Source organism: Chenopodium quinoa, unplaced genomic scaffold (assembly GCF_001683475.1).
Source record: "Chenopodium quinoa cultivar QQ74 unplaced genomic scaffold, ASM168347v1, whole genome shotgun sequence".
Classification (NCBI taxonomy): Eukaryota; Viridiplantae; Streptophyta; class Magnoliopsida; order Caryophyllales; family Amaranthaceae; genus Chenopodium; species Chenopodium quinoa.
The window spans coordinates 1,041,067-1,068,800 of NW_018743175.1; the positions used below are offsets into that span (position 1 = coordinate 1,041,067).

General features: G+C 33.7%; 4 protein-coding genes across 4 annotated transcripts; 3 read left to right on the forward strand and 1 right to left on the reverse strand.

Annotated features, from left to right (window-relative positions):
* The first annotated feature begins 1,304 nt into the window (after window positions 1-1,304).
* LOC110732332 (50S ribosomal protein L11, chloroplastic) lies at window positions 1,305-4,308 on the forward strand. The gene is made up of 4 exons (XM_021912255.1): window positions 1,305-1,664; window positions 1,865-2,037; window positions 2,135-2,198; window positions 3,950-4,308. The coding sequence occupies exons 1-4, from the start codon at window positions 1,403-1,405 to the stop codon at window positions 4,159-4,161; spliced, it is 711 nt and encodes a 236-aa protein (XP_021767947.1). The 5' UTR covers window positions 1,305-1,402; the 3' UTR covers window positions 4,162-4,308.
* A 1,295-nt stretch (window positions 4,309-5,603) lies between these two features.
* On the forward strand, window positions 5,604-8,792 carry LOC110732333 (soluble inorganic pyrophosphatase 1-like). Its single transcript, XM_021912256.1, has 9 exons — window positions 5,604-5,746; window positions 6,905-7,059; window positions 7,144-7,172; window positions 7,306-7,371; window positions 7,589-7,696; window positions 7,822-7,887; window positions 7,982-8,102; window positions 8,232-8,313; window positions 8,409-8,792. Exons 2-9 carry the CDS (start codon window positions 6,909-6,911, stop codon window positions 8,449-8,451), a joined length of 666 nt encoding a protein of 221 aa, XP_021767948.1. The 5' UTR covers window positions 5,604-5,746; window positions 6,905-6,908; the 3' UTR covers window positions 8,452-8,792.
* A 710-nt stretch (window positions 8,793-9,502) lies between these two features.
* On the reverse strand, window positions 9,503-11,862 carry LOC110732334 (mitochondrial import inner membrane translocase subunit Tim13-like). The gene is made up of 2 exons (XM_021912257.1): window positions 11,656-11,862; window positions 9,503-9,934 (listed from the first exon to the last, which is right to left on the reverse strand). The coding sequence occupies exons 1-2, from the start codon at window positions 11,770-11,772 to the stop codon at window positions 9,785-9,787; spliced, it is 267 nt and encodes an 88-aa protein (XP_021767949.1). The 5' UTR covers window positions 11,773-11,862; the 3' UTR covers window positions 9,503-9,784.
* A 7,333-nt stretch (window positions 11,863-19,195) lies between these two features.
* Window positions 19,196-22,426, forward strand: LOC110732335 (B3 domain-containing protein Os02g0683500-like). Its single transcript, XM_021912259.1, has one exon. The coding sequence runs from the start codon at window positions 20,100-20,102 to the stop codon at window positions 21,588-21,590; it is 1,491 nt and encodes a 496-aa protein (XP_021767951.1). The 5' UTR covers window positions 19,196-20,099; the 3' UTR covers window positions 21,591-22,426.
* Window positions 22,427-27,734: the final 5,308 nt, after the last annotated feature.

The following is a 27,734-nucleotide window of genomic DNA, read 5'->3' on the forward strand; positions in this document are numbered from 1 at the left end:
TCGCATAGTCGTTGGATTTGGAATCAAGAATAGGGTTAAGGTGGTATCAGGTTGGAACTTGATACTCTCTTTGTCCCTATTTTTTTATGCTTCATTTGACTATGCACGATTCATAAGATGCGTTTTAAACGTCTATATCTTTATTTCCATAAATCTAAGGATGATTTCGGTGCGGTGATCTAATGACGTTTAGTATGAGCCTATGAGGTGAGCAAGCCTCGGGTTATCACCTGAAAAAACAATTGTGTGAATCAAATGACAAATTATTAGTAATCAAATTAAAAAACTTTTATCAATCAAGTTGATAACTTTGTAATACAATTAACAAGTATGAGGCATACGCCCACGTTTGATGAAAAGTTGTTGATTTAATTATAAGTGCATCACTTGATTTGCTTTTTTTATTTTTTCATAGTTAAAGCTATGATTTTCTTGCCAAGTTGGGTAATTCGATTTCAAATACAATTCAATGCTGATCAGGCCAGGTTTGTTCGACCGAGTCATTATTGGTTCATTCAATCTCTCATGCAATGGATTCATGTGGGTTTAATTTTAAGTCATTCGATTTTAGATACATATTAGTAATAAAATATTAGTTGTATTTGGTTTTCTTTTCTATCAATGAATTAAACCTAAAATAACACATTAATGTCAAAGATGTTCGACACATGATCAAAACAACACAACACATATAATTAAATGACCAGGTTAGTGTTGAGGTTCCACAACCCATTTATGACAAGTTTGCAGTTTTAAGTTAAAGGGGTATGCTAATGAACTGAGACCGAGCCTAAACGAGCTCGACATTGGTGAGCTGGCTCGAGCTCCAAGCTCGATTTGAGCTCAATACCCTGTAGGCATAGCTCGGCTCGGACTCAATTAACAAATATCCGATCTAATATCAAATTTACCTATTTGTATCAAATTATTTTAATTGACAACATAATTTCCTTAAATTATGCCCCATATATGAAAATAACCCCGACCTAGTTGTCTATAAATTAATTTAGGTTACATAGTATTTTATAAAAAAAATAAAATTAATATTAAAAAAACGAGTCGAGCTAAGGATAGATCGAGTTTGACTTGTTAAGATCTCGAGCCGAACCCGAATTCGAGTTGAGCCTGCTCAAGCTGTTCTTTGACCGAGCCGAACATTGAGTAATTTGCGAGCATACTCGGCTCATTAACACCCTAGGTAGTAGGTATGCTAACAGAGTATATTAGAAATTAAACTTACTACAAAAACGACATCGTTTTGGCAACTAATCCAATACAACCATCATCCAAATCGCAAAACAAAAGTAGAGGATAGGCCTCACTCTCCAGTCTCCACAATCCTTCATCTTTCACTCCTCACTCCAACACTTCTTCACCAATTCGAGCTCTGTAACAACCAACAATGGCGCAACCTCTATCTGCCTACCATTACCACCATGCCGCAGTTGCACCATCTTCTTCCTCCATTACTTCCCCAAAACCCAGAAAACTTTCTTCCTCTCTCCTCACTCCTTCTTCCCTAAGCTTATCCTCTAACCCCAGAAACTCCCTTCAATTTTTCAACAACAAACTCTTCCTTTCTTCTCCTTCTTCTTCTTCTTCTTCGCACCGTCGTCTTTCGGTTGTTGCCATGGCTCCCAAACCCGGTGGCAAAGCTAAAAAGGGTATGTCCAAATTTCAACTATTCATCTTCATATATCCTAATTATATACTGCTATATGTTATACTTGTTCCGTTCTTTAATTATCGAAACAATTTGACTTTTGCGCTATTCATATACTTATACTTGTACTAGCTTGTATGATGAATTGGGAAATGTGAAATTAAATTGTGGGTTTTGTTTGATTTTGGATGTGGGGACCAGTAATTGGAGTGATAAAGCTGGCTTTAGAGGCCGGGAAGGCGACACCGGCGCCACCAGTGGGACCAGCATTGGGTTCGAAGGGTGTGAATATAATGGCATTTTGCAAGGATTATAATGCTAGGACTGCTGATAAACCTGGTTTTGTTATTCCTGTTGAGATCACTGTTTTTGATGTTAGCACCCCTCTTTCCCTTTTAATTAAATTTTCCTTAATTTCTTAAACTTTGTTGTATATTGTGTTAATTTTGATTTGAATTTGGTTGATTACAGGATAAAAGTTTTACTTTCATCTTGAAGACTCCACCAGCTTCTGTTCTTCTTCGTAAGGCTGCAGGTATATCTCTATATTATCCTGGCTTTATAGTGATTGGTAGAGTTGTGGACTTGTGGTTATATTACAAAGTAATCGAGTACTATTACATTGATATTGTGAACTATGAGGTGACAAATTTTATGGCAACAAAACTAAGTTTATATAATGACCGGCAGGGGCGAAGCCACGAGTTAACTATAACAGTGACTGATAAGTTCTTAATACTTTAGTACCATGAAGTATGAAATAGACATCTTTGAAGTGTTTGGTAGCGTTGCCCCTGAATGATGAAGCATTAGGAATGGGAGAATATTGATACAATTGCTTTACTATTAAGGCTTGTAAAATAAGGCTTGCTTGAAATTATAAGAAATACCCCATAGGAATTGAGGCCATTGTAGACAAAGTTCAATTGCAGCCATAATAGTAGTTCAGTTCAGTTCAATTCCTAGAATGTTGAGCAGGTATGCATTCCGGCACTTGGATATGATTTTTCCTTTGAACATATATGGGATGCCATCCTAGTAAATTATATGCTTCTTATAAATCTCTAGCCTAGCCATAGCGTTGAACTCTTCAAGGAGTGATCCTACCGAGAGGGTGCATGGGTGAGACAGCACTACAGCAGTAGAAGATTAGAGATTATGTTGACATTGAGCTTTCTCTCTACATGCAAAGCGATTTTATGCTATAATGCTATATGTTGGCCTTGAACTAGATCATTATATCTCGCTATCATGTTCAACATGAGTGTCTTTCTGCTATGTAGTCCACATTGTTATCTTTGTTGATAATGCCTGTGTGGCAGTGCCAGTGCCAGTGCGTGCCCTAAGCAGAATATATTTAGTTTTATTCATATTGGTGTCATTGTTTTGATTTGACTTGGACAAGGTTGTATTGAATTCTTTCTTATGTTTTTGTTGAAAATTGAAAGTACTTTTCTCCAAACCAGACCTGGGCATGCTTGGCCAGTTAGTCTTGTTTGCCTCCTTCTAGCGACTGTTTCTTTTATTTTCCCTTTCTCATGAGATTTTAGGGGTATGGGAGGTGGGGAGATGGGAGTGTTGTGTGGAGGGGTTGGGTTTTTGTCCTTTAATGTCTGACCTAAAAGCATGGAAATTGCTCTATTCTTGTGAGAGGGTCCATCATGCATGTCTTCTTTGGACAGCAGTTTATTGGGATTTACCACATGCATTTTTATCACAAATCTTAAAAAATGATATGTTTTTTCTTGTCATGGAAAATGGTGGATGTTGGGCCCATTTCTTCAGAGATGAAGCATATATTTCAGTAGCTCAAAGCCGAGTGTAGTAATTAGGTAAAGCATACTTTCCCAATCAATAAAGGATTGGGAAGAGATGCTGCATTCTAATCTTGTAGAGCTCCATTTAATACTTGACTAACTTTTAGATTATAGAGAACATGCAATTTACTTGATCAGAAGGCCAAGGGTGACAAGTATTATGCCTATATATATATATGGTTCCGACCTAACTTAAAACAGCTTAGTGTTTAAGGGGCACAATTTTGCAAAGCTGTCGTTATGGACTTATGGTTTGTGTATCTAATCTTACAGTAGATTATGAATATGAGATGATGAGATAATGACATGTTGAGCCTTTGAGGACTGGGAAAGTGGGAAAGTCCTAACTTTTGGTTTCAATTGTTAGTTCTTTTAATTTCTTGTGTTTTGGTGACTGGATAATGATCTGTTAATTACATCAGCATTCATTCAATAAAATGCTGTTAAACTGTGATGATTGTCAATGCAGGTGTTGAAAAGGGATCAAAGGACCCAATGAGAGAAAAGGTGGGGAAGATCACAATTGACCAACTACGACAAATTGCCAATGAAAAGTTGCCTGACTTGAATTGCTCAAACGTTGAATCAGCAATGAGAATTATAGCAGGAACTGCTGCTAACATGGGAATTGACATCGACCCTCCTGTTCTAGAAAAGAAGAAGAAAGAAGTTATCCTCTAAGTAATTTTGTTCATTTACTTCATTTTGTAGTCAATCTATTCAGGCTGTTTAAATGTTCTCTGTGATCGATTCTTTTAAGATGTTGTGTAACTCGGACTTACTACTTTGTTCAAGTTTAAATAGAGTCTGCCAATTGTAATTTGCTCATTCTTCTCTTACTCTCTTGGCTAGGTTGATTTCTTTCCTAGGATTTATGGTGATCTATGGGTTCGTCTATATTTCTCTCTTTTACTACGAACGATGTCGAAAGAAGATTATAACAGACTTTTCACAAGAATTGGTCATAATCTGCCATCATTTAGATCAGCACAATGTCATATTTACGCGTACTTCATCGTACAGCAATGAAGGATCCTACTCATCGAGATAAGATTGACTAGAGCAACTTGTAAAATAATGACAAATACAGTCGGGTTATTGTTTATAGTTTTGACTAAACATGCAAAATTCCGTTAATTTAGCCACTATTATAATATGGTTTTCGTTAATACGCAAGGAGTTACATTTGCAACTTTTTGCAAATTGCAAATGCGGAGTATTTCGTGTGATTTAGCTGGTAATGAAATGGCATTTCAGTACAAGGAGATAGATCAAGTCCTCCACCGACTAATAACTAATATGCCACATGAGACATGACAACTTTTATTTTTTTTATTTATTTTTTATTAATATAGTTAAATTTGACGCACAAATCAGATATAAATTTGATTATTAATCTATATAATTGAATATTAGTGAAAATTATTAAAAAAAGTAAATATTTTGAAACTTCCCAATAAAACCTACCCAAAAACATTTTACATGATGAGGATTGATTTTCATATATTGTTGTTAAAATTATACTATAGTCAAAATTATGTATATAAGCAATGTAAAAAATCAGAGGGTGTCAATTATTATGCAATGTTGCAATCGGAAATTACTACTACAAGCTATATGTATATTTGAACTCAAAAACCGAACTGATTTTTATTCCGATTCAATAATTTGGACCGATATTTTGAAGAACATGTGAGATGATCCAAACTAATTAATACGTGAGTAAATTTTATGTATCCGAATATCCAAAAAACCATACTCCCATGATCCCATCTTTGCATCCAATTAGGAGTTAGGACCAAAACCAATTATGTCATATCAATTGTATATGACCACGACAACTAAATTAAGACTAACGAAATATTTTATATTCCCCTAACAAATCTCATCGCTAGAATCCACAAGAAAGACGTTTTCTTAAAATATTTGTTCATGGCACGAAGTTGAATTGAGCCATTCATGACACACACAAACTCTCCATGATCTTGACCAGATTTTAGGAAGGTGGGGACAGCAAGACGAGCCAACGCGTCCTGCCATCTCAATTCTATAACGTTGACCCTCCCTTTTTCCAATTTGCAACTTTTTAAATTTATTTAGTACCTTCGCATTTCATTCAAATAATTATTAAAAAATTAAGTTCTAACCTTATAAAAACCCCTCAAAATTAGGAGATTATCTAAGAATTCTGTAGATCTCCGTCTTTTCTGTCTTCTTTCATTGCATTAACTCTCTCATTTTCTGCAACTTCGCTCATTTTTTCTGGGTATGTTTCTCATACTCTTTGATTTTTCTTTTCTTTTCTGGGTATAAATGTGTAATGTTCTTGGCTTGCATTTTGTTTTATTACATTGTTTTGTTATCCACTTGTCATTTGTTGCTTTCTATCCATTGTAATAATTTCTGGGTTTTGCTCTTTGCTTGATTATGTCTTTGATTGTGTTTGAAAATTATTCTAATTAGTACGAGGTTTCATTTTTATGGTAGGATTATTATGTTCTTCATTGTTAATTAGACTAATTTATCTATTAATTCATTTTTATGTATAAAGAAATCAAGGGTTCTGGTTTAATCTGAACAAATTGGGCGCTGTAGAAATCATTGTTGATTTGGATCTTAATTATCAACATGAATTATTAGTTACTCACAAAAATCACATGCTTGATGAAGTGCTCCCCCATTTCGAAATAATGCGCTAAACACGATTTTATAAGAACTTTGACCTCGTATTTTTACCAATGTAGATTAGTATAAATGATTTCTTTAGATATGATTTCAACGAAAAGATCATTTGAACAATGTAGGTCAACACATACTATGAATAAATTAATAGTCAAAATTAGACGAAATATTCGAATGTTGCCTAGCATTGAGGTGCAACCTTAGTGGCATTTGCTGCCATCTCCTGATCCTGTGGTTGCTGGATCGATGCTCGTGGGGGTGGGACGCAGGGCGGATATAGAGGGGCCGTAACTAAGGCGTCATTATAGGCTGCCAGGCTGAATGTGGCAAAGTTTTGATGATTTGCCGCCTATGTGCTCTTACCAAAAAGATTGCAATAAGGTCTTAGGTCCTACACTAGATGAAAGAGTCTATACGCTCTAGTTAGCTCAATTCATAAGAATTATGGTTAATAATAGGTAGTTAATCACTTGCACTAAATTCTAAGGTATTGTGGCCATTTGAAATTTGAATTGAGGAAAGCAATGGGATCTTAGGGTTCTTCTGTTAAAATATGGTTGACTTGCTTTTCTTTCCCCTTGAGTCCTAACGCAATTGGACGGTTCAAACCATGTCCATTTTTGCCCTTCTATCCCCTTTGACAATTTTTGTATAATTTTGGGAATGTTTTTGCGTATACTGGTTCTAAAACATTATTAATGTGTTATCATGATGTAATTATTCATTTTGTTACTTATTCCAGAAATATGGCTAAAATGAATGGTGTTGAGGAGATAAATGGTGTTGCGGATCAATTTAATGAAATGCGCCGCCCAACTCCAAAATTGAACCAGAGGATCATTTCTTCAATGTCAAGGAGATCCGTTGCTGCCCATCCTTGGCATGATCTCGAGATTGGTATCTATCTCGATATGTTATTTCCCCATCGTTCTGTCTATTGTCTACATTGTAATTAATTGGTTTCACATGTTCTGCTAACAGGACCCGATGCCCCTGAAATTTTTAACTGTGTAAGTAGTCATCTGCTTCTGCTCTGTTTGCAGAACTTCCTCCTAAGGCTGGGCTTAAATCCTTGATTGTATTTGACCTGGCAATTTCTGCTTTGCAAATGTAACAAAGAATTTATGAAACCTTCTATTGCAGGTTGTTGAAATTAGTAAAGGAAGCAAAGTCAAGTACGAGCTTGACAAGAAGACTGGGCTTATCAAGGTGAGCTCATATTCTCACTCTCCTATTCTTTACGTGCCACTTTCCTTGCTGTTACGCAAAGGATAAAAATCAACAATTAGATACTCTTTTTTAGCTGCAACTGCAATATCTGTTTCAAGTTTTATTATACTTGTCTATGGTAGCAAAACTAGCAATTATGAGTAGTTTGTATTTATTCCCTCATTCCAGACATTTCAAATGTTTCTTCTTTTTCCAGGTTGATAGAATTTTGTACTCGTCTGTGGTCTATCCTCACAACTATGGGTTTATTCCACGTACATTGTGTGAAGATGGTGATCCCATGGATGTGTTAGTGCTTATGCAGGTAATGTCACTGAAGATATGCATAATAGGTGTATTTCTGGCTGCCATATCACCTGCTTTGTGTGGGATAAGGAAAGAATTATAGAAGTTTGCTACAAAGGCTGAATTATATGTCATATTTTCCAGGAACCAGTTGTCCCAGGTTGCTTTCTCCGAGCCCGTGCCATTGGTCTGATGCCTATGATTGATCAGGTTCTAGAAGGGTTATTATGCTTAAATGTTCGAAGATTGTCATGGCTGTTACTTAGGTTTAATGTTGACAACTTTTGTTTTATCCCTTGAACAGGGTGAGAAAGATGATAAGATAATTGCAGTTTGTGCTGATGATCCTGAAGTTCGCCACTACACTGACATCAACCAACTTCCTCCTCATCGTTTGGCTGAGATCAGACGCTTTTTTGAGGACTGTATCCTTACCAATTTTATAGTTTATAAGCTGATGAGTTTCATAAAACTTCTAACTTGTCTGTAGAATTTTAAACTCTTTTTTTTAACTTTCATGAATGCAACATAGCTTTTTCTTAACGGTTTTTTAGACAAGAAAAACGAGAACAAAGAGGTTGCTGTGAACGAGTTTTTGCCACCCCAAGTTGCTCATGATGCCATCCAGCATTCCATGTAAGTAATACTGTAATATGTTATCAAACTTCTGTTGCTTGTTCTCTTGCCAATTAACTCTAATGGCCTATCTTCTATTTTTATTGCTATTTCAGGGATCTTTATGCAGAATACATTCTACAGACACTGAGGAGATGATTGTCAGTTAGATTTTTTTGCCAGCCGTATTCTGAAGTAATATTGAAGGATTTGGCTACAAATATCACATGACTCTAGATGCTACATATTGAAGAGTCTGTTGGAGAAAAAAAAACAAAAAAAAAAACAGAATTTTTTATTTGTTCTTATGTATTGATTTATTTTTCTAGCTGACATTGTAGTAAGCTTCAACAAGCTTCATGAACTTGGAAGTTTTGTTTCTTAGATCATGTTTGTTTTTGGTTGCTACTGTAATGCTGCTCAACGGGAATTTTCTTTCATTTCAACTCTGTAATTCAGTTGATAAACTTGAATGAAACTTCAGAGAACCTTTGTTTTTATGCTGTGTTTCAGATTGCAGTCATTCACACCAAGTCTCTACTTATGGTCAAAACTCCGAGTCAAGTTTTGCATTGTAAATTTTGTGAATCATATCCCTATGATCATCCGCAAGATTCTCCATCAATCCCCTGTGATCGTCCGCAAATATCTTTTTCCACACTTACTTCGTTCAAGTGATATATGACCTCTCTCAGCTTTAAGTCTCCAACATCCCAATCCTTCACTTTCCTTAATGGTGCATCTAATTTTTCCCCTCACAAAGTTTCAAATTATGTCAACATGAGAAATTCTTCCTACACTCATTCTTAAACTGTTAAAATTTGGGAAAGGAAGGGAGCCAAATATAAAATTACCCCATCCGGCCACCCCTTTTGCCCCTATAACTTTGTCTCAACTCTCAAGAACTATACTTCTGGAGTCGTTCCTTCTCCTATGAACCTTTATACGAAGTATAAATTCGGAATAGGAAAGGCTAAACTTGATTGTTATTATAGGAAGACCATGTTTCCATGTGGTTTATAAGATAATGCATGAAATCAGTAGTTCCAAGTTCTGACAATATGGACTACAATAACCAAAAGTTGTGCCCACAGTCCTGCGATATGTGGTATTAAAATTACTACATTCACATCCCTCTGTTTATTCTGGTAAATCATACAACATGGTTCTCCATAGAAAAACTGTCAAAATTGTAGACCGGAAAATTTCCTTTCTCAACAACTTGGAGCTCTTTCATACCGCAGAATATGAGCAAAATTGGCAATTGGCATGCATGGTACCACAATGTTCATGCTCAAAGTTACAGCACATAACGTGACAAAAGCTAAGTAATACTACGTAATAGAGTTATTTATGAGATGACAAAAGTTACAGGACTTGAAAAATTGCATTGTTATGAGATGATCATTAAATTTGCAACATCAGTATTTTTTAAATGAAATCTATTCAAAGCATGGTGTATAACTTGCATTTAGCTCAGCATCCCTCAAGACTATCGTTGTTGGCTAAAGAGAGCTTTGCTAATTATACCAGTAGCCTCAATATACCGATCCACACATCTTGAAATACAGCTGCTCTCACTTCCACTTAAGCTTGACCCAGGTTTTGTTATGCACTTCTCGAAGCACTTCCCCCTGACAGTCTGTAGACATAATAAGAAAATATATAGGTAAAAAATCAATGCATGCAATTAGGAAGGCTGTTCTTCTAGTTTTACATCTTACTCATATCATAAACAATTAAACACCAAGACAATTTGGACAGAGATAAATGGTTAACAACACAAACATAGCACAACTAGCTGTTTTTCTGTATTATGTTAATCTGTTATTAGCTCACAAAAGAAAACCCCATCTATTTGGCAGTACAAGAAAACCCCATCAAGCTACATTAAGCTATTCTTTTAATGATCAAATGAAAATGGTCTCAGTTCTTATGCTTCAAATTATACTCTTACAATTTTGGAAGAAAATAGAGTAAAAAAGAAACACCATACAATACAACATTTTTACTCAACTAAACTAAGGGTAGCATAGTGTGAAGTTAATATATACTTTGTATTACAATTTCCTTACATAAAAAACTATTCAACAAAAAATTATAGCCACATTGTGTCATCTACTCTTCATAGTTAACCCATTTAATAATTTTTTTTTTAAATAAAAAATACTTCAATAAAATATTTGATATCCCAAATATTATTTTAATCCACTCTACATCACTTAACTCGAACGAGACCTTGAAAAATTCCAATTACAAAAAACATAATGTACAACTATTATTTTAATATATATTGAGAAATGCGGATGTCATTCAAATAGGCTCTAAAAATTATTGTGAACATTTGGAGATCACCAAAACTTCCTTCTAAAGGATTAATATTGGGTTATTGCTATATTTCAATATGTATGAAGTGTACAGATGGCAGGAGCGTGTAATAACATGCAATCCAAACCATACGAGAACCAGTGTATAGCCATGAGAAAACTAACCTATAACCATCAACCTAATGTATAATTGAGAAGATAAATCATAACAAGAAAACAAATTTTTGCATCCTCCTCTGTTAAGTTTGTGAAGCGTAGAAAATAATACAGGTTGAAAGTAGTATTCCCAATAGCAAGAAATGCTATAATTTTTCATACCCTGCGGCCACGTCTTACCTTTGACTTTCTCTCCTTCCCAACACATATCTCCTCCACCTTCCCTCTTCCCATCCTCTATTTTATTTATTTGACAAGAAGCCATACGAAAGAAAATAAAGCTTTAAAATTGATATATGTACGAGACTACGAGTGCACTCTCTCCACCCAAAAATGTTTAGGACTCCACATCGGGCATTGTTTAATCATTCAAATACAGCAAATTATACATTGGATCCTTCAAATTTGTCGAACTATTCTCACGCTCTCCTCATTACTCAATCTTAAGAAGGATTTCTAATCATAAACTCTAACTGTCTCTGAACATTCTAAACTAGTATAGACTACAATTTCCAGACCTGGTGAGCTAATTTTCAAATTACAATAGAAATTTGAGTTCGGTTCAGTATTTTCCTTCAAACTAAATAATCAAAGTACCAGAATTTCCCCTAATTCCTCAAATTTACAAGTTTTCAACAAGCTCTATAAATAAACAAAACCAACGAGTTATTCAATTCAATACATCTCAACTTCAATTGATGTAATCGCAACACTCATGAATCATATTCATGGAAAGTTCAACAATAATCAATAGTTCTAATTTCACCAATTTAAATGAATAATGTAGGAATCCTTATACTTCAAACAAATCAATATATGCAAATATCAACTAAATTTCATTCAAATATAAAAAACTTTCAACAAAAAAATCGGAAAATACCTCAAGAAATTCTTCAGCGTAGGCTTGAGCAAGCTGATTTTTGACCTGATCCATAATTGCTTCGGGATTAGGTTGAGCAGCAGATGATCCATTCGTGGAAGATCCAAATGAATCCATGATTTTTCTCTCTCCTCCTTAATTCACCGGCGATTTTCTCTCTCCTATTTCTTCAACTGATAAACCCTAGCTTAAACCTTTTACGGAGTATATCGTATTTGCCCCTTTCGCAAGCTGGAAACTAGATGGGCTGGGCTCTTTACGGTTTTTAGTGCCTTGGACTTTTTATGAATCCTTTTTTGGTCCACTGTTGTATTTTCGTTGTCCAATACTATATAAGTAAAACTTTCACAATACTTCCTACGTTCCAATTTATAGTAAGGGTGTTTGGTGGTGAGCATATTAGGACACAATTAGATGATTTGACCAAAGCCTAAAGGATTTTATTGAACTAGCATCTCTTATAGGTCACTACTTTAGGGTTTAGAGTACAGGAGGGAGGGTAAGGGTAAGGGAATTTCCCTACTCCCAAACATAAGTATTTGGTGGGAAACTCAACACCAACTCTACAAAACTTGCTTTTTTTTGGAAGGTAAGATGGAGGAGCTCACTAAACCGATACTTTTCACAGGTTAAACCAGACTAGCTCCACAGGTCAACGCTTGAGGGTAGAAGGGGGAGGTAAGGGAATCCCCTTACTCTCAAGCAAATTTAGTTGGTGGGGCTCGAAAGGTGAGTTCCCCACCAACTCCACCAAGTTTTGCTTGTCTCTACAAAACTTGCTTGGTACAAGTATAGGGTATTTCTAATGAATCCGATACTTCAATAGTAAAATCCTACATCATACAGAGTACTAGTTTTGTTATTTTCACTCTATTAAAATAAAAATAAAAAAATCATAAAACCATAAAACCATAAATTCACAAAATTCGATGGGCAAGTGATAGGAACTGATCTCACATCACCTGAAATCGGGAAAGAACTATAACCATCTGGACTATCTCTCACTCTCAAATTATATTAAATTATTTGATCAATCATAGTTAAAATCATTGGACAATGCCATCACAAAGTCATCGGTCCAATACAAAACACTTCGAAAGGCAATTTACAATATAGCCTTAGGCTTTGGAGGCCCAATACATAATCCCAAAACACATAGCCCATATAAATCCATTACCTCGATTCAGGATAAAATTGGAGTATAAGATGTGTTCGATTATTCGTTACTTCGATTGAAGGTCTAAAATAAACCTATTTTATTATTTTTGGTGTTCCTCCCGCTTTACCCTTTTGGACTAATTCAGATTCGAGGATCAATTGTGAGTGATTAGGGTCCAGTCTCTTCCCGATGTTGTTGCGGGGGATCGAACACGCAGTCCTACCTACCAAGTGTAGCCCCAATCACCACTACAACAACAGCCAATTGGTATAAAATTATTATATGAAGGCACAAACAAACTATATGTTTTTTTTTGAAGGTAAGATCAATTTATTGATAAGAAGCCATACGACATCTACAAAAGAGATCATAAACGATAAATACAATGAAAACTGAATCAAATAACAATTCTAATTCTATAGAACTACGATCGTGAGTGAGATTTGACATTGATGAATACCCTCGTCTCTTGAATCGCTGTCCTCTGCAGTCTTATTCTACAAGGGGGCCTAGCGATTTTTGATAGTTTTTTGAATTGAACAAAACCTGATTCAATTAATTGTAGTCGTTGACCTGACAACTGATTCAACGCCGCACGAACCACCACCAAAAAATTAGAACTTTCGATGACAAAAGAGAAATCATCTACACTGTCAAGACTATCGTAAGGATGAGATCTATTATTATTAACGATTAAAAAGGGATTTTGGGCTTACCACTGATCAAGGAACCAGTGGTAGCCCCTAACAATAATCACAATGGAGATTAAGGAGAGAAAGATAAAGGAGGAAAAAGGGAGAATGAGAGAAGATTGAAGAAAAACTCTAAAAAAATTGGGAAAACCCTAGCAAAAACACCCTCCCAAGGAGAAATCTAGAGGAAAAACCCTAGAAAAAACTAGGATGCAAGTAACTATATGTTAGATGTCTTGTTTATAGTAGATAAAGTCAGAAATTAATCTCTAAATGAAGTTTTGGGAAGGACATGAGCAACTTGATTGTTGTAAGGACAAAATAAACCAGACTTAAAACAATTAACATGCTTCTTCGCAGCCGGGAAGAAAAAGACAATTAGGTAATAAGAATACAATACTCCCACGGTCCCTTCCTACATGCCTATTTCTCATTTTCACGGGAATTAAGAAACTTAAAGATTCTTTAAAACTCATGTTTGGAAAGTACAAATGTGCATGTGAGGTTAGAGAGAGATAGAGAGAAAGAAAAGATAGTTGGTAATTATCGAAAAGATAGAGAGAAAAAGTGTTGGAAAATGATGTCAAAAGTACAAAAAAAATTAAAAAAAATTGATGACAACTCATCAAAAGAGGGAATATTGTTGAAAAGTACATTCTTTAAATAGAAATAGACATGTATTAAAACCCCAAAAAATAAAAATAGACATGTAGATAAGGGATGGAGGGAGTACTTGTTAATAGTATACTACATAAATAATTTGAATAAATATTTATTAATAACATGATTAAAGGTAGAAATTCCTATGATGGATTAGTTTAATAAAACATGGACGTCAGCCGTAACATGAGGCATGACGAACGCGATGTCTTAAGTTTTGTTAGGACCAATAATCAAAGTCATGTCTTGTAATTGGAAAAGGTTAGGCTAAAAGTTGATACTTAAATTAATTAATACACTAATTTATTTTTATACTCATTAATCTTTATTAAACTAGCTAATGTGAAAAAGATGCAATTGGACACGAGGATATGATAATCTAACATTAGAAAATGAACATGAGGGGTTTACTCAGCTCAGAGGAAGAACGTAAGATTGACATCATTTACCTGTTCGTTACTTCAACTTTTTGGCTTTGTTTGAGAAAATGTAATTGTTGGCACTAACAAGTAGCATAGATAAATAGATATATTTAGGGGATGGTAAATGAGTATTGTTTAAGGTAAAATTACCCATGACAAATGGACTAATCCGGACCTGCCACGTGTCCACCACGTGGGCCAATCAGCGTCCGCCACTTGTCACCCTAAGAGGTCCAACATGGACTAATCAGGCCACGCCACGTGGCCTCCCATATGCCAAATAGGCAAAAATGGCCACCAAGGCCCAAAGTCCGAGAGAAGCCCAATTTGCCCTGGTTAACCTAAACCTAGGATTGGCACGCTTCTCAAGACTGTAAATACTTAATTAATCCTCATTAAAGGGGATTCAGCAATTGATGACTCTCACCTAGAGAAGTCTAAACACATTGATCACTCCTCCCCTAGAGGAACCAGATCTCCCACCTTTACTTTCCGCATTTATTACTCCTCAAACAAGTACTAACTTGATCGTTGGAGGCGGAGCTCCCACCACAAGGAGTCTCCGTTGTTTTGCAGGTACAGGCGCAAGGATACCAGTCTCGGAATTGTAACTATCCCGCAGGACATCAGAAAACCCCGAAACAAGTATGACATCCAAAAATAGAATTAAAAAGAATTAGTATATATGACCAAAATGTTCCCCCACCCCCCACCCCCCTAATCTTTGTTGCTAAAGAGAACTTGTGTGTTAGAAGTCGAGCTCAATATAGTACAATAAGACTTTAATAAGACTTATGATTCATCATCTCGACACATAGACCATATGGTGTGTTGAACCTGTTTAAAATTCAACACGGTACAAGTCTAACACAACTTGACCTTATTTTTTTGTTTCATGCACAATTCACCAAAAGGGATGCTGACTTCACACGTAGACTTACACAGCCCATACCTTGCCAACCTCTAAGTTTACTTATTAAAGTTTACGTCTAGATCAGATTACCTCTTCTATCAAAAGTAACAATGACAAAGAAGTAACAATATATGTTTTAACTCTAACTTAGAGTCAAAACGACCTTAGAACTTACAAAAAAGATATATTACTTAAATAGAAAATTCCAAAAGCAATACTCAAGCTTGCCCTAGCTTTCATGATTCGTTTCCAACGCGCATTAGTTAACTCTACAATAATTTACCCAAATCTCAATCACTCATTTAGGGCTTGTTTGACATTGTTTTTTGTTTTCAGTTTTCAGTTTTTTTGAAAACAAAAAACCAAAAACAGGAAACAAGAAAAAGATGTTTCCACTTTTCTGTTGCCAATTTTCAAAATTATCATGATTTTAATAAATTTAACTAACTTTTTATTCATTATATGACATATATTATATGATTTTAAAAAACAAAAAACAAAAAACCAAAAACTAGAAAACCACGATGATGTCAAATGAACTCTTAAATAAAGACTTTAAAAAAGAAAATGTGGATGTATGCTTGACCAAGTCAAATTTTTTAAAGCTAGTTGGTCTGGCTGTGGAGCACTTCAATTGCGACCCGGCATGTGGTAAACAATTGATAGGTACATATATTACATGGGTAATAGTGACACTTAATTTGACATTTATGTTGAGATTCTACATGTTAACCTCTACTTGTACTATCAAATGATATATAGTCTAGAGATATAAATAAAAGCAATCCCATGTAATTTAAGTAATCATCAAATGAAAATTGATATATGAATCATTTAGGGCTACATATACGAGGCACTAAAATTAGTCCGATTTAACCCATGATCACTTCACATGTTTCTTTCAATTTCGCAATTCTAGATAATTCACTATCAAAGCTTTTTTTTAGTGAGATTTTACTCGATACATATTCCTTCTACCGTTTTTTAACTTACTTGTGATGAACTATATATATGATTTATGGTTAGTTTGTCTCACAACACAACAAGTCAACAACTGTAATCTCAGGGTGTAAGCGTGTTAGGAGCGTGGTACCAACCTATATATGCGGGCTCATCTGAAAACCAAGTAATAGGGTTGCAAATAAAGAGCAAAAAAAAAGAATACTTAATTATGTAAAATCGAATACTTATTAATTGTATTGATCAAGGCATGACTTTGTAAATCATTCTTAAATTAATACTAATTGAAAAAAAACATAGTAACCCTAAATGTATTATGACTACATGTATCATTATCGATATTCATAAAATATCTCCATAAAGACTACATGGAAAAATGTGATGATGATTTTGTAGAGATGGAGTGGGATTGTTCAACTAGTTCATGTATGTATGTATGTATGTATGTATGTATCTAACGTATATAATATGTATGTATGTATAATAATGTGGTTGGTACAATTACAACAGTACTTTGTTGAATTTTAACGTAGTCTAGAAACATTCCACGATTATAGTCTAGTTAAAAATGTCTCAAAACTTTAAAGCATCATAGAAACTTTAGTTTCTTTAATGCTATTTCCCTCCATTTTATTCTTAAATTTCGGCTGTGTTTACTGTGACTAACAATAAATGAGCCGTAGTAGGAACTAGCAAGGAACGGAGCGTGACCAATTTTACTACCAGTACCATTCTCATGGCTGGACGGTCCGTCAGAAAGAGAGCGCAAGGAATTTTAATTTTCATCATCTGTTTTCTTTTAGTTGTACTGTATTGCTTTAGCTTGTATAGTTGCATACTTGTACGGAATATATGTAATTTGGTACTTGTATATGTAATTTGATATAATTGAATTCCTTTGTTTATGTTGTTATTTTTGGAATCCTTTATAGATTTTATTTCAAATACAATATAATTGAATCTTGTTTGACCTATAAAGTTGGATTGACTTAACCTATGCGAGGTGTCAGAATTTTTAGCGTATTTCTCCTTAAGCCCTTACTTTATTGTTTAAAAAAAAAAAAAAAAACCTCTCAATACAAAAATATGCTTTAATACAACTATTTAAAAAACAAAAAAACCAACCAAGCAAGCTTGTTGGAGTTGGTAGAAAACTCACCATATGTCTTTGATGTAAGCGTTAACCTGAATTAAATAGGAACAACAAGAATAAACAAAGGGACTATGAAATAGTTGATATTTTGAAAATATATTATATTATATGAAGTTCATTTATTGGGATTATTCTTTTACACATTAACAATTTTTTTTTTAATAAATTTCTGCATATTAGAAAGTTATAATCGATCAAAATATAATTTATAAATAATACAAAAGCTAAAACGTTACAATTAGAAAAGACTGAAAGAATTACTTAATATTCCCACTTTTTGCTTACTTTACCCTTCTTATTGTTAGCTCTTGAAACGATTTACATCATTTTTGTTGTTTTCCACTTTATAAATTTACACTAAATTAGGAAAACTTAAAGTTGGGATTCTTAAAACTGTAATGGCCCCCTCAATTGCCTCATGTAGCAACAATAGAGTGGTCCGTACGAAATTAATGGGAATGAAGTCAAAGTCTAATCCCCTTAGTTGGTGAGAGCATGCATAATGTATATTCCATTATAATTATTTATTTTATTTATTTCAAATGATTAATTTAATTTTTTTTTTTTGATGGGAAGAGATGAGAAAAATATTAAGTAGAAGAAAGGCCTAAATCAGCCATTACAACCTCATGTATCTCAATGGGATACTCTTCCAACCAAACTCTAAGAGAAACAATATGTTTTAAATTATTATAATTATTACTAGTAGGACCTAAAGAAAAAGAATCCCAACTTCCAAGTACGAAATATATGTCATTTAATTTTTTTCACTGTATTTTGTTTGTTGAGTTTTAAAATTATACATAGAATAAGAGAAAAAGTCCAAAATCAAAGTGGTGGAAACAAATTTGTTTACTATCTTCTAATCACCCCATGTTGTATAAACTGGAAACAAGTATACTTTATTCATCATACACTAAACTACAAACATTATCGAAATTATAAACTTGTACTAGATTAGATTAGTACAAGTAAATCCTTAGTCATTAGTATTATAAGATTGAATTAAAAACTAACTAACACACTGTCAGAAATTAAATATTCAATAAACATACAACTATCTAGCAAATATATGTTACATTATGAATACTGCTCCTTCCAAGCTAAGTACTCCATCTAATATTCTAATATATGGGTTTTTTTGTTTTTTACAAAAATCTAATATAAGAATTTGAAACACATAAAAAGTAGCTCATTATATTTGAATTGTTCATTATTATTCAGATTCTTCAGAAGATATATATATATATATATATATATATATATATATATATATATATATATTACTCAGCTTGTTTGCAATAAATATATTGTACTGCACTGTCTAATAATGTACATCTAATAATTTTAATCGTGTATTGATATAACTTATTAAAAATTGATGATATTATGAAAATATATATTAAAAATAAATCTAACAAGATTACTTTATTCTAACCTGATTAGGATTGAAGACTTGAAGTATGAACCGAATATGAAATAAACTTATAAACCAGATCGAATTTAGTTTAATTTTACGTATTTAATTAACATTAAAACTTGCACTTTATTTTTTTTACAATCAACATAAAGGAAGTATTTTATTTGTATAGACCATTATAAATATTTATTTTTTTAAAAAAAATCCCTACAAAAGGAGTATCTTATTTGGACGGCTGAGAAATGAGAATAGAATAATACAAGAGGCTCGTGTCATGTATTTTAAAATAAACGTACTCCTAATTAGTAAATACAGTACAAATTAAAGTACTCCTTCATGTATTATTAATTTATTACTTATAAATTAATTAAAAACAATGAGATAAATTTTTCAAAAAAAAAAAAAAAAAAAAAAAAAAACAGCTGGCTAATGGGCCTAATAAAATCTTTGTAAATAGCACCCAAACGAATGAGAGAGACGTGGTCACATGAGCCCAACCAGATGATGGGGGTCCCCCACTCTAGTATAAAGTCTTTCCCCTCTCTCTCTCCCCTTCTCATTTTATTCAACTTTTTTTTTTTTTTTTTTTCAAAATATACTGTAATTAAATTTATTACCCTCATTTTTCCATCACATTTTTTTTATAACTATGTCCTAATTTTATTCTACCTCTTCCCTTTTCCTTCTAAAGAACCTTCCAGGAACTCCCATCTTTTTAAAAAAAATTATTTATTAGTATTTTTAAAATTTTATATTAATCAAATTAATTACCTAGCTAGGTAGATAGCTAGAAATTGGGATTGAACTAATTAATAGTTCTGAATTATTATACCACTGCTCATCTGTTTTAATGAAAGTTTGGAAAATACAAAAGAAAATGTTGTTTATAGCAGAAGGTAGGTAGACAAAAATATCTTTAAACCCTAACTAGCTATAGTTTTAGTATTTTTAGTCATCACTCATCTATTCTCTTTAAAATGGTTTCTTACCCTTTATATTTATTTTCGTCGAGTTGAGATTTTGAAACAAAGGAGAGGCAAAAGAATTTTTAAAAAAAAAAAAAATATGGAGTACACTCCGTCTTCTTACAAAGGTTTGGTACATCGAGAGATAGAGTGGATGTCGTCGTCGTCGTCTACGAATAATAATTTATCAGGGGCAGCCACGACGACGACGAAGATTGAGGTGGTTGACGAGGAAGAGGGGAACAAATCGGTAGTAGTAATAGAGAGGGAGCATATGTTTGATAAAGTAGTGACTCCAAGTGATGTTGGGAAATTAAATCGGTTAGTTATACCGAAGCAACACGCAGAAAAGTACTTTCCCTTGGATTCGTCTAACAACGAGAAAGGGTTGCTGCTGAATTTTGAGGATCGCACGGGGAAGCCGTGGCGGTTTCGGTATTCGTATTGGAATAGTAGTCAGAGTTATGTGATGACCAAAGGGTGGAGTCGGTTTGTAAAAGAGAAGAAGTTGGATGCTGGTGATATTGTGTCGTTTCAAAGGGGTGTTGGTGAGATTGGTAAAGATAAGTTGTTTATTGATTGGAGGCGAAGGCCTGATGCTTCTACTTTGCTACCTCATCATCATCATCAGTATAATAATCCCCAATCGGTTTCGCAGTATCACCACCACCACCATAATCATCGGAATGTTGTTCCTGCTGCTGCTTGGACTGGTACTAGTCCTACTTTTGTGTTGAGATCTCATCAGCATCCTTATCCTCATCCTCATCCTCATCCTTATTCTCAACCTTACCCTTATCCTCCGCAGGGCGGGGGAGGGGGAGGGGGAGGGGGTGTAGTTTGGGACCACCAAGGTAGTAGTACTACTCATTTATCTAACATGAGTCTAATGAATGTGATACCTTCACAATCACATCCGTTTCGAAGGGGTAATAATACGAGTACTAGTGGTGGTGTTGGTGGTTATGGATTTGGGTTTGGGAATGTAGTCAACCCGCAGTATCCAGTAACAGGATCATTGATTTTTCTTAGATCTTCATCCTCAGTAGCACCAACATTAGGAGCATCATCATCTTCAACATCGTCGGTACCACAAAATGTGGAAGATCATCAGCATCAGCATCAGGTTCAGCAGGGTGGAGGAGGATCAGTGATGCAGGTGCAGAGGGAAGAAGGTGGGGTTGAGCCCATGGTATACGAGTCGGTGCCGGTGGTCCAAGGCAAAGCTGCAGCTAAGAGGCTCAGGCTGTTTGGCGTGAATATGGACTGCCCCATCTCCCATCAAACTCATGATTTTGACATCTTGTCTTCCTCTTTGGCATCCTCGTCCACCCCCAACCACCCTTCGCCTCATCATCATTATCTTCTTCAACAACAAGAACAGCAACAACAGCATAATACTAATACTACTACTGCTATTTCAATGGGCCCTCCTTCTTCGTCATCATCTTCTTCCTTCTCCTCTTCGCCTAGTCAACACCACCACCACCTTCTTCCCTTGCAACTGAGGTCATTCTATAGCGGCGCGTCTCCTGTCAAAGGCAAGTCATCCACATCCTCATCATCCATGTCTTTAGATTTGGACATATGAAAATCCTTTCAAAACCAATTTTTATTTTTTTAACATCTGAAATGTTAGACATGAAAGATGCAGAGAGAACAAAAGGGTTCAATTAGGCCAAAAACAAGAGGTAATTAAGTAAGATTATTATTATTATATAAGCTCAGTATTCAAAAAATTGCAGCTTATTAATATAATTAGTTATCCCCTCAAATGTATCAATTGCTGTAATAGAGGAAGACTAAATATAGTAGGTCTAAAATACCCATTAACCATCCAAGAAAAAAACATGGGTCCCTCTCAACAATCATATCAACGTTACTCTGCGTACTGCGCCGCATTCACCAAGGAAAGAAAATTCAAGCATCATTGATCAAAGACGAGTCGAAAGCGCCCCAAATCAGTAGTACTACTTCTCTCAGTCCTACTATCATATTAATTAGAAATCATAATTTCTTTAATTTATGTAAATTACATCTTATATATCAATATATAATTATATTACTGCATTTGACTTATATAATTATATGTTATTAGATTATTCTTATATAAAATTTATGTGAATGATACAACTTTTTATAGATATTTAATTTGTTTATTAAATACTCAATCATGATCAAACTTATAATTTGTTCATATATAATTTGGCATGCTGCTGTACTCTGGTGTATGTACATCCAATTGATCAAGGTTTCCAAATTTCAATAACTGCAGTAATCAGTCTTTTTCTTATTCTGTCTCCTTCTTTCTCTCTCCTACTTTCTTTTTCTGCAGCTGTGTTTCTGCTATTTAATTCTTAACGAACTTTCTGACTTAAGAAGCTAACAAAGTTGTAATTTTAAGGTACAATGTCTACCTCCCCATCATATAGGAAAATTATATATTCATATATATATATATATATATATATATATATATATATATATATATATGATGATATGTAATTCTTTGTTAATATTGTGGGTTTGTATTACACTATATTATGACAAAATTTGTAGAGGCTGTTCGTTTTTGCTGTTGTTCGTCGCTGCTAGAGTGCTAGCTGCTGCATTTGGCATGTCTGCAGGTGCTGAAACAACTAATTTCCTCTATCAATTTACAGTTTCAGACCCTATTATAAGGTACTGTTTTTCTCATCAGTTAAATGCATTTTTTTTTCTTGAATTAGTTATATCCTCTACATTTTTGTTATTAATAGTATTACAGTAAAAAAAAAAAAAAAAAAAAACATTTCTCAGATTGCATGATGTGTTCTTAATGTCTTGCATTGAATGAGCATGCACGGTATGGGAAAAAATGTGTGTAGCATGTTTACGATGAGCATCCATACATGTGTACGATGAGCATCCATACATGTGCGTTTGATCGATCTAAGAATTGGTACTACGAGTAGTACATATGTTTATCTTATATATCTGCCTGCCTCTAAGATCAGATGTACTTTAGCCTAGCTAGGCCGCACTTAATTAGAGCTAGCCCTAAAGTTTCTGCTTCTAATTCCTTTACAACTCGATCTATATGATACTTAATGCATTATTATTATTATTAACTTCAGTGCATTCACTTTAGTAATTGTATTATTGGTGCTTCAAGTATAATGCGCCATGTGAAAAACTATATGATGAAGACCTTAATTTTCATGTTACACTTTATATGTGATCACTTGAAGTATCATTATTCGTTTTAGAATTAGCCTCTACATTGATATGTATTTGTTACTATAACGCATATGGAGATGAGATATCTCTATTGTGAACCAGAAGTTTTTTAGGCCTATAAATAGCTAAAGCGCCGAGTTTAGTACACAAGAAAATATATATAAGTACATCCTTCTCAAAAAAAATCTCTGATTTTAAGTTGTATAAGTGTATCATGCATGTTTACTAGATGGTGATTGAGAGTACGACTAAATTCTATGTTAAGGACATTTCTAATTTTACTTCAATAGTTCAATTCAAGTATATATGTGTGTAACCATATCTTTGATACTTCGATATGGTTATGTGGATGGAATTTTTATTATATACTCCGTACAAAATAGGTGGACAATGCAATTGGACACATATATGCTAGCTTATATCTATTCATGAACGAGTTTGAACATTATTTGCTAGCTAGCTAATGCAAATTTGATGATAGCTCATTATCATTGTCCTTCAAAAATTGTTTGATCAGATCAACTTCCATAAAGGGCTTGCTTCCAATCCATTAGTGATGGTATCTCATTTCTCTACTAACATCAACAATTAGGTAGTTTCATCTATCTACTACATTTCTAGAATACAAGTGTTAGATCTGTATATTACTTAGAAATCCATCTATCTCATGTAAGTATAATAGGAAACGCAATATGTAGAACAGGAAACGGTGCCATTCTAGAGCAATTGATAATATTCTACATGAATGAGGAAAACATTGCATGCATTGGTTCGATTTCATGCATGTCAACTAGCATCTTAGTATCATGTATGTATAGCTTTTCTAACTGTATCTTTGAACACACCCATAAAAATATAGGGAGAGTTAGAATTAGAATATTGGAATGCTAGGAAATAATGCTTTTTTGGCCCCTTTCTTTAGGGATTGCACTCGTCGGAGTTGGCCGGGGCGTTGATGATTGGATGCGTGTGTCTTGCCCTACTAGCTAGCTAGCTTGTGAAATTCATTTTATGGAAATAAAATTATTGTTGTTTACGACGTTCTTTTAGTTTTTATATAACCAGTGATCCGTACCAGTCAGATTATTAGGTTTTTTAGACCTCAATTCCATAAAAAGTATAGGGTAAATCTAAACTTAATTACAGATGTATATAATCTCAAATTTTCCTATGGCAATTTTAATGTTATAGAGTTGCTGCTGCTTTGTTCTTGCTACATTAGCTTAATTAAATAAATAGCAGGTTTTTTTAATGGTTAATTTTTTTTTTATCTATTAGTTTAAGTTGGTGTCTCATTGTTTGAGTTTATTAGATCGAGCTAAATTCTTTTCCAAAAGGTAAGGAGACAAAATCTAGGCTTCTTTTATCTCGAGGTAGAATTATATTCTTAGTTCTTAGCTTCAAGTTAATGGTACAAGGTGAACAAAAGGATGATATTCTCCTAATCTTTGTTCCTTACCAGTTAATAGTTTGTCACTCAATTTGCATCTCGGTAGATACGATTTTTGTTGGTAGTGATTTGAGTCTAGTACATGACTGGTAGTATATATATAAACTATTTATTGCAGTTTAGACCGTCTATTTAGCACCCAAATCAAATACTACGTCGTCGTCGTTTATTTAATTTGTAGTAATAATATTGGGTTTATGAGTATAGAGATTACAAAGTTCTAAGAGAATTAGCAATTGGATCGTAGGAATAAAGTGAATTTCTTTATTATGTGTTAAATAACGTGATAATACATTTAGAACCAAATTATTGTTAGGGTTTCTTAATGATCACATTGATGGTACATGACTAGGGAACATATATATGCTCCTAGATGCAATGATTCAATTCTAAATATCAGCTCCTCAAGATATTGAGTTTGGTGATAATACATATCATATGTAATAGGAGGATGATTTTTAACGTATTTCCTAGAGATAATGTTACAATCATGCGCATGCCTATGGGATTCTTGCCTAAGTTTGTTCTTATTTTTGACGATATGTGTATGTAAAGTGTTACATATCTCTGGACTCTGGTAAGACTAAAGCTAGGGAATTTTTTAAAATAATGTAAATGAAATATGTGAGTATATTAATTTAAACAATAAGGATTCTCTTTATGCTCGTTTTACATCAATTCGAATTTATTAGTCATGTTATTGTGTGTCTTCGGGAACACAATAATAAAAAATTTGATAAATCTTAATATAGTTTCATTATTTAATTTCTTATCTTATTTGATGATCTGAATCGTTCATTTGAAATTTGTAACCTATTTTGGAAAATCGAAGTTTCATCTTATGTTTCTAAAGTTGTTTTGAGAAAAATCATGCATGAATTGAATCAAATGCATCTGATGTATTTTGAAGTTTGTAGCACAGCTTATTAACAATCTGTTTTTACCAAAAGGATTAGGTTTTTATATCTTTATTTCAAAATTTGTTAGACAATGTTATTCAAATCCAAGAGAATTTAGTAGTCAAATAAAGGAGGGCGCCACCCCCCCCCCCCCCCAAGAATCCCTAAATGCTATTATACTACCCTATAAAGCATAATACCGTAGATAAGAAAGAGCTTTTTCCCACCTATTATCTATATTAATGATCACATTATTCACATATTTAAGCATAGAGTTTGTAAAATAATGTGTAAAGATTATTTTAAATCGCTCCAAAATTACCAATCAAAAAATCCAATAAACACTACACCACATGGTAAATATTTTAGGACCCTTTTTGAAAATCAGTAATTTTTGCTCTTTTACCAACCGTGACTTGACATATATTTATAACGGTGAAATGTCCAAATTCAAGAAACCAATATTTTGGACCACTTATCTCAAATATGAAGTGATGATTAATCGGGGAGTACAATAAACTTTTATTTTAAAAAGGGTTGTAGAGTATGTAACTCAATTTTAGTCATGGACTCAATTTACTTTTTCATTTACTTAAAATCAGATAAAGTTTAAATACGTTATATTTTCTCTGTAAAAAAAATTACGATATTCAAAATAAAAAACGAACAATAATGTTATTACGATTGTACTCATACGAGAGGTGTTATATTTGGATATACATAGAGGTAGGTACACTACGATACAATCGGATATACTTCGTATTAATGAAACCTTTTAAAAATTATATATGGCACAAAGATTAGGGCAGAAGTATACATATAATAGTGGAGGGGAGAGTAAAATATGGAACCTAATTCAACATATGGTTTACCCAACTACCGGCCATACTGTTAAAAAAATTTCCTTATATAGACCTACAAATTTAAGTGATGTTTCCAATAAGATTATAGCTATTGACCTAACTACTCACATAGACCTACAAATTTAAGTGATGTTTCCAATACTGTATGTATGTAGTTTAATTTCATATGATGATTAAATTATTACTGTAACTAGTAGAGCACTTTGGTTTCATTCGCAACCATATATGATGAATTTTATAATTATTCATTGTTTAAACTGTAAATTAGATTCTAACTAGCTTTATTTTTAGCTTGTGCAAATCACAAATTGAATTATATGATTGTCTTGGTATCATGAAAAGCATGAGAAAAAAGGGACAAAAGTTGAGAGAATATATGTATTATACTATATATTATGTGTATGTTTGTATGACATGCAATAAAAGCCAGAAAATTATATACTTTTATTACTTTTTGTTCATCCTACTTGAAATTTTTTTTAGGGATAAAAATAAATAGAGTATGCATTCGATATTTACTTAAATTTATCGCATTTCATGTGTTAAATATGGGTCTGGACCGCACCCACAAACCAAGAGTTAGTGTTCACTTTACAAGTCTAAAGGAACCTCCATCCCAAAACCATACGGCGACAGTTAGGAGGAGTAGCCCTTTAGCCTTATAAAGTAAGGAAAATTTGTCTGAAAGGAATATATATGTTCACTATTTTGTTTGGAAGGACCTTGTATATTTAAAGTGGCCTAAAAAGACCTTATAAGTTTGTTTTGTTGTTTGGGAGGACCTTGAGGTCGTAATCTGGTGATTGACTTTTTTTCTCCAGGGTTGACCTCTCACATGACTGTCACGTGATCTTAAAAAATGACCCACATTTCTTTTTTTTCCACGTTTTCCCTCCAATTCCCTTATTTTGCCCAGATTTTTCCCCAAATTCTTTTTCTCTCCTCAAGAACGTGGGTTCCTAATCCTAATCCTAATCCTTTCTCTATTCAAAATTTTCGAACAAATTCAAGCTAGCATATTTCAATAAAGTTCTTTTCGCACGAGGTAAGATCAATGTTTGCGGTTTTTGTCATCAATTTTGTTTGTAATTAAAATAGTTTGCAAAATTAGGGTTTATAACTTAATTGCTTCTGAAATTATGTAGTTTTGTTTGTTGAAGCATGTTTTCCCCTAAAAGGCAGATATCAAAGTGCAAATGTGGGCTTCCTCTTGCGCAAAGGAGAGAGGTAATTTGGGATTAGAAGAGAATAACAAAGGAGAGAAGCATTATTTCTGGAGTTCAATCTTCACACCTTCATTGATT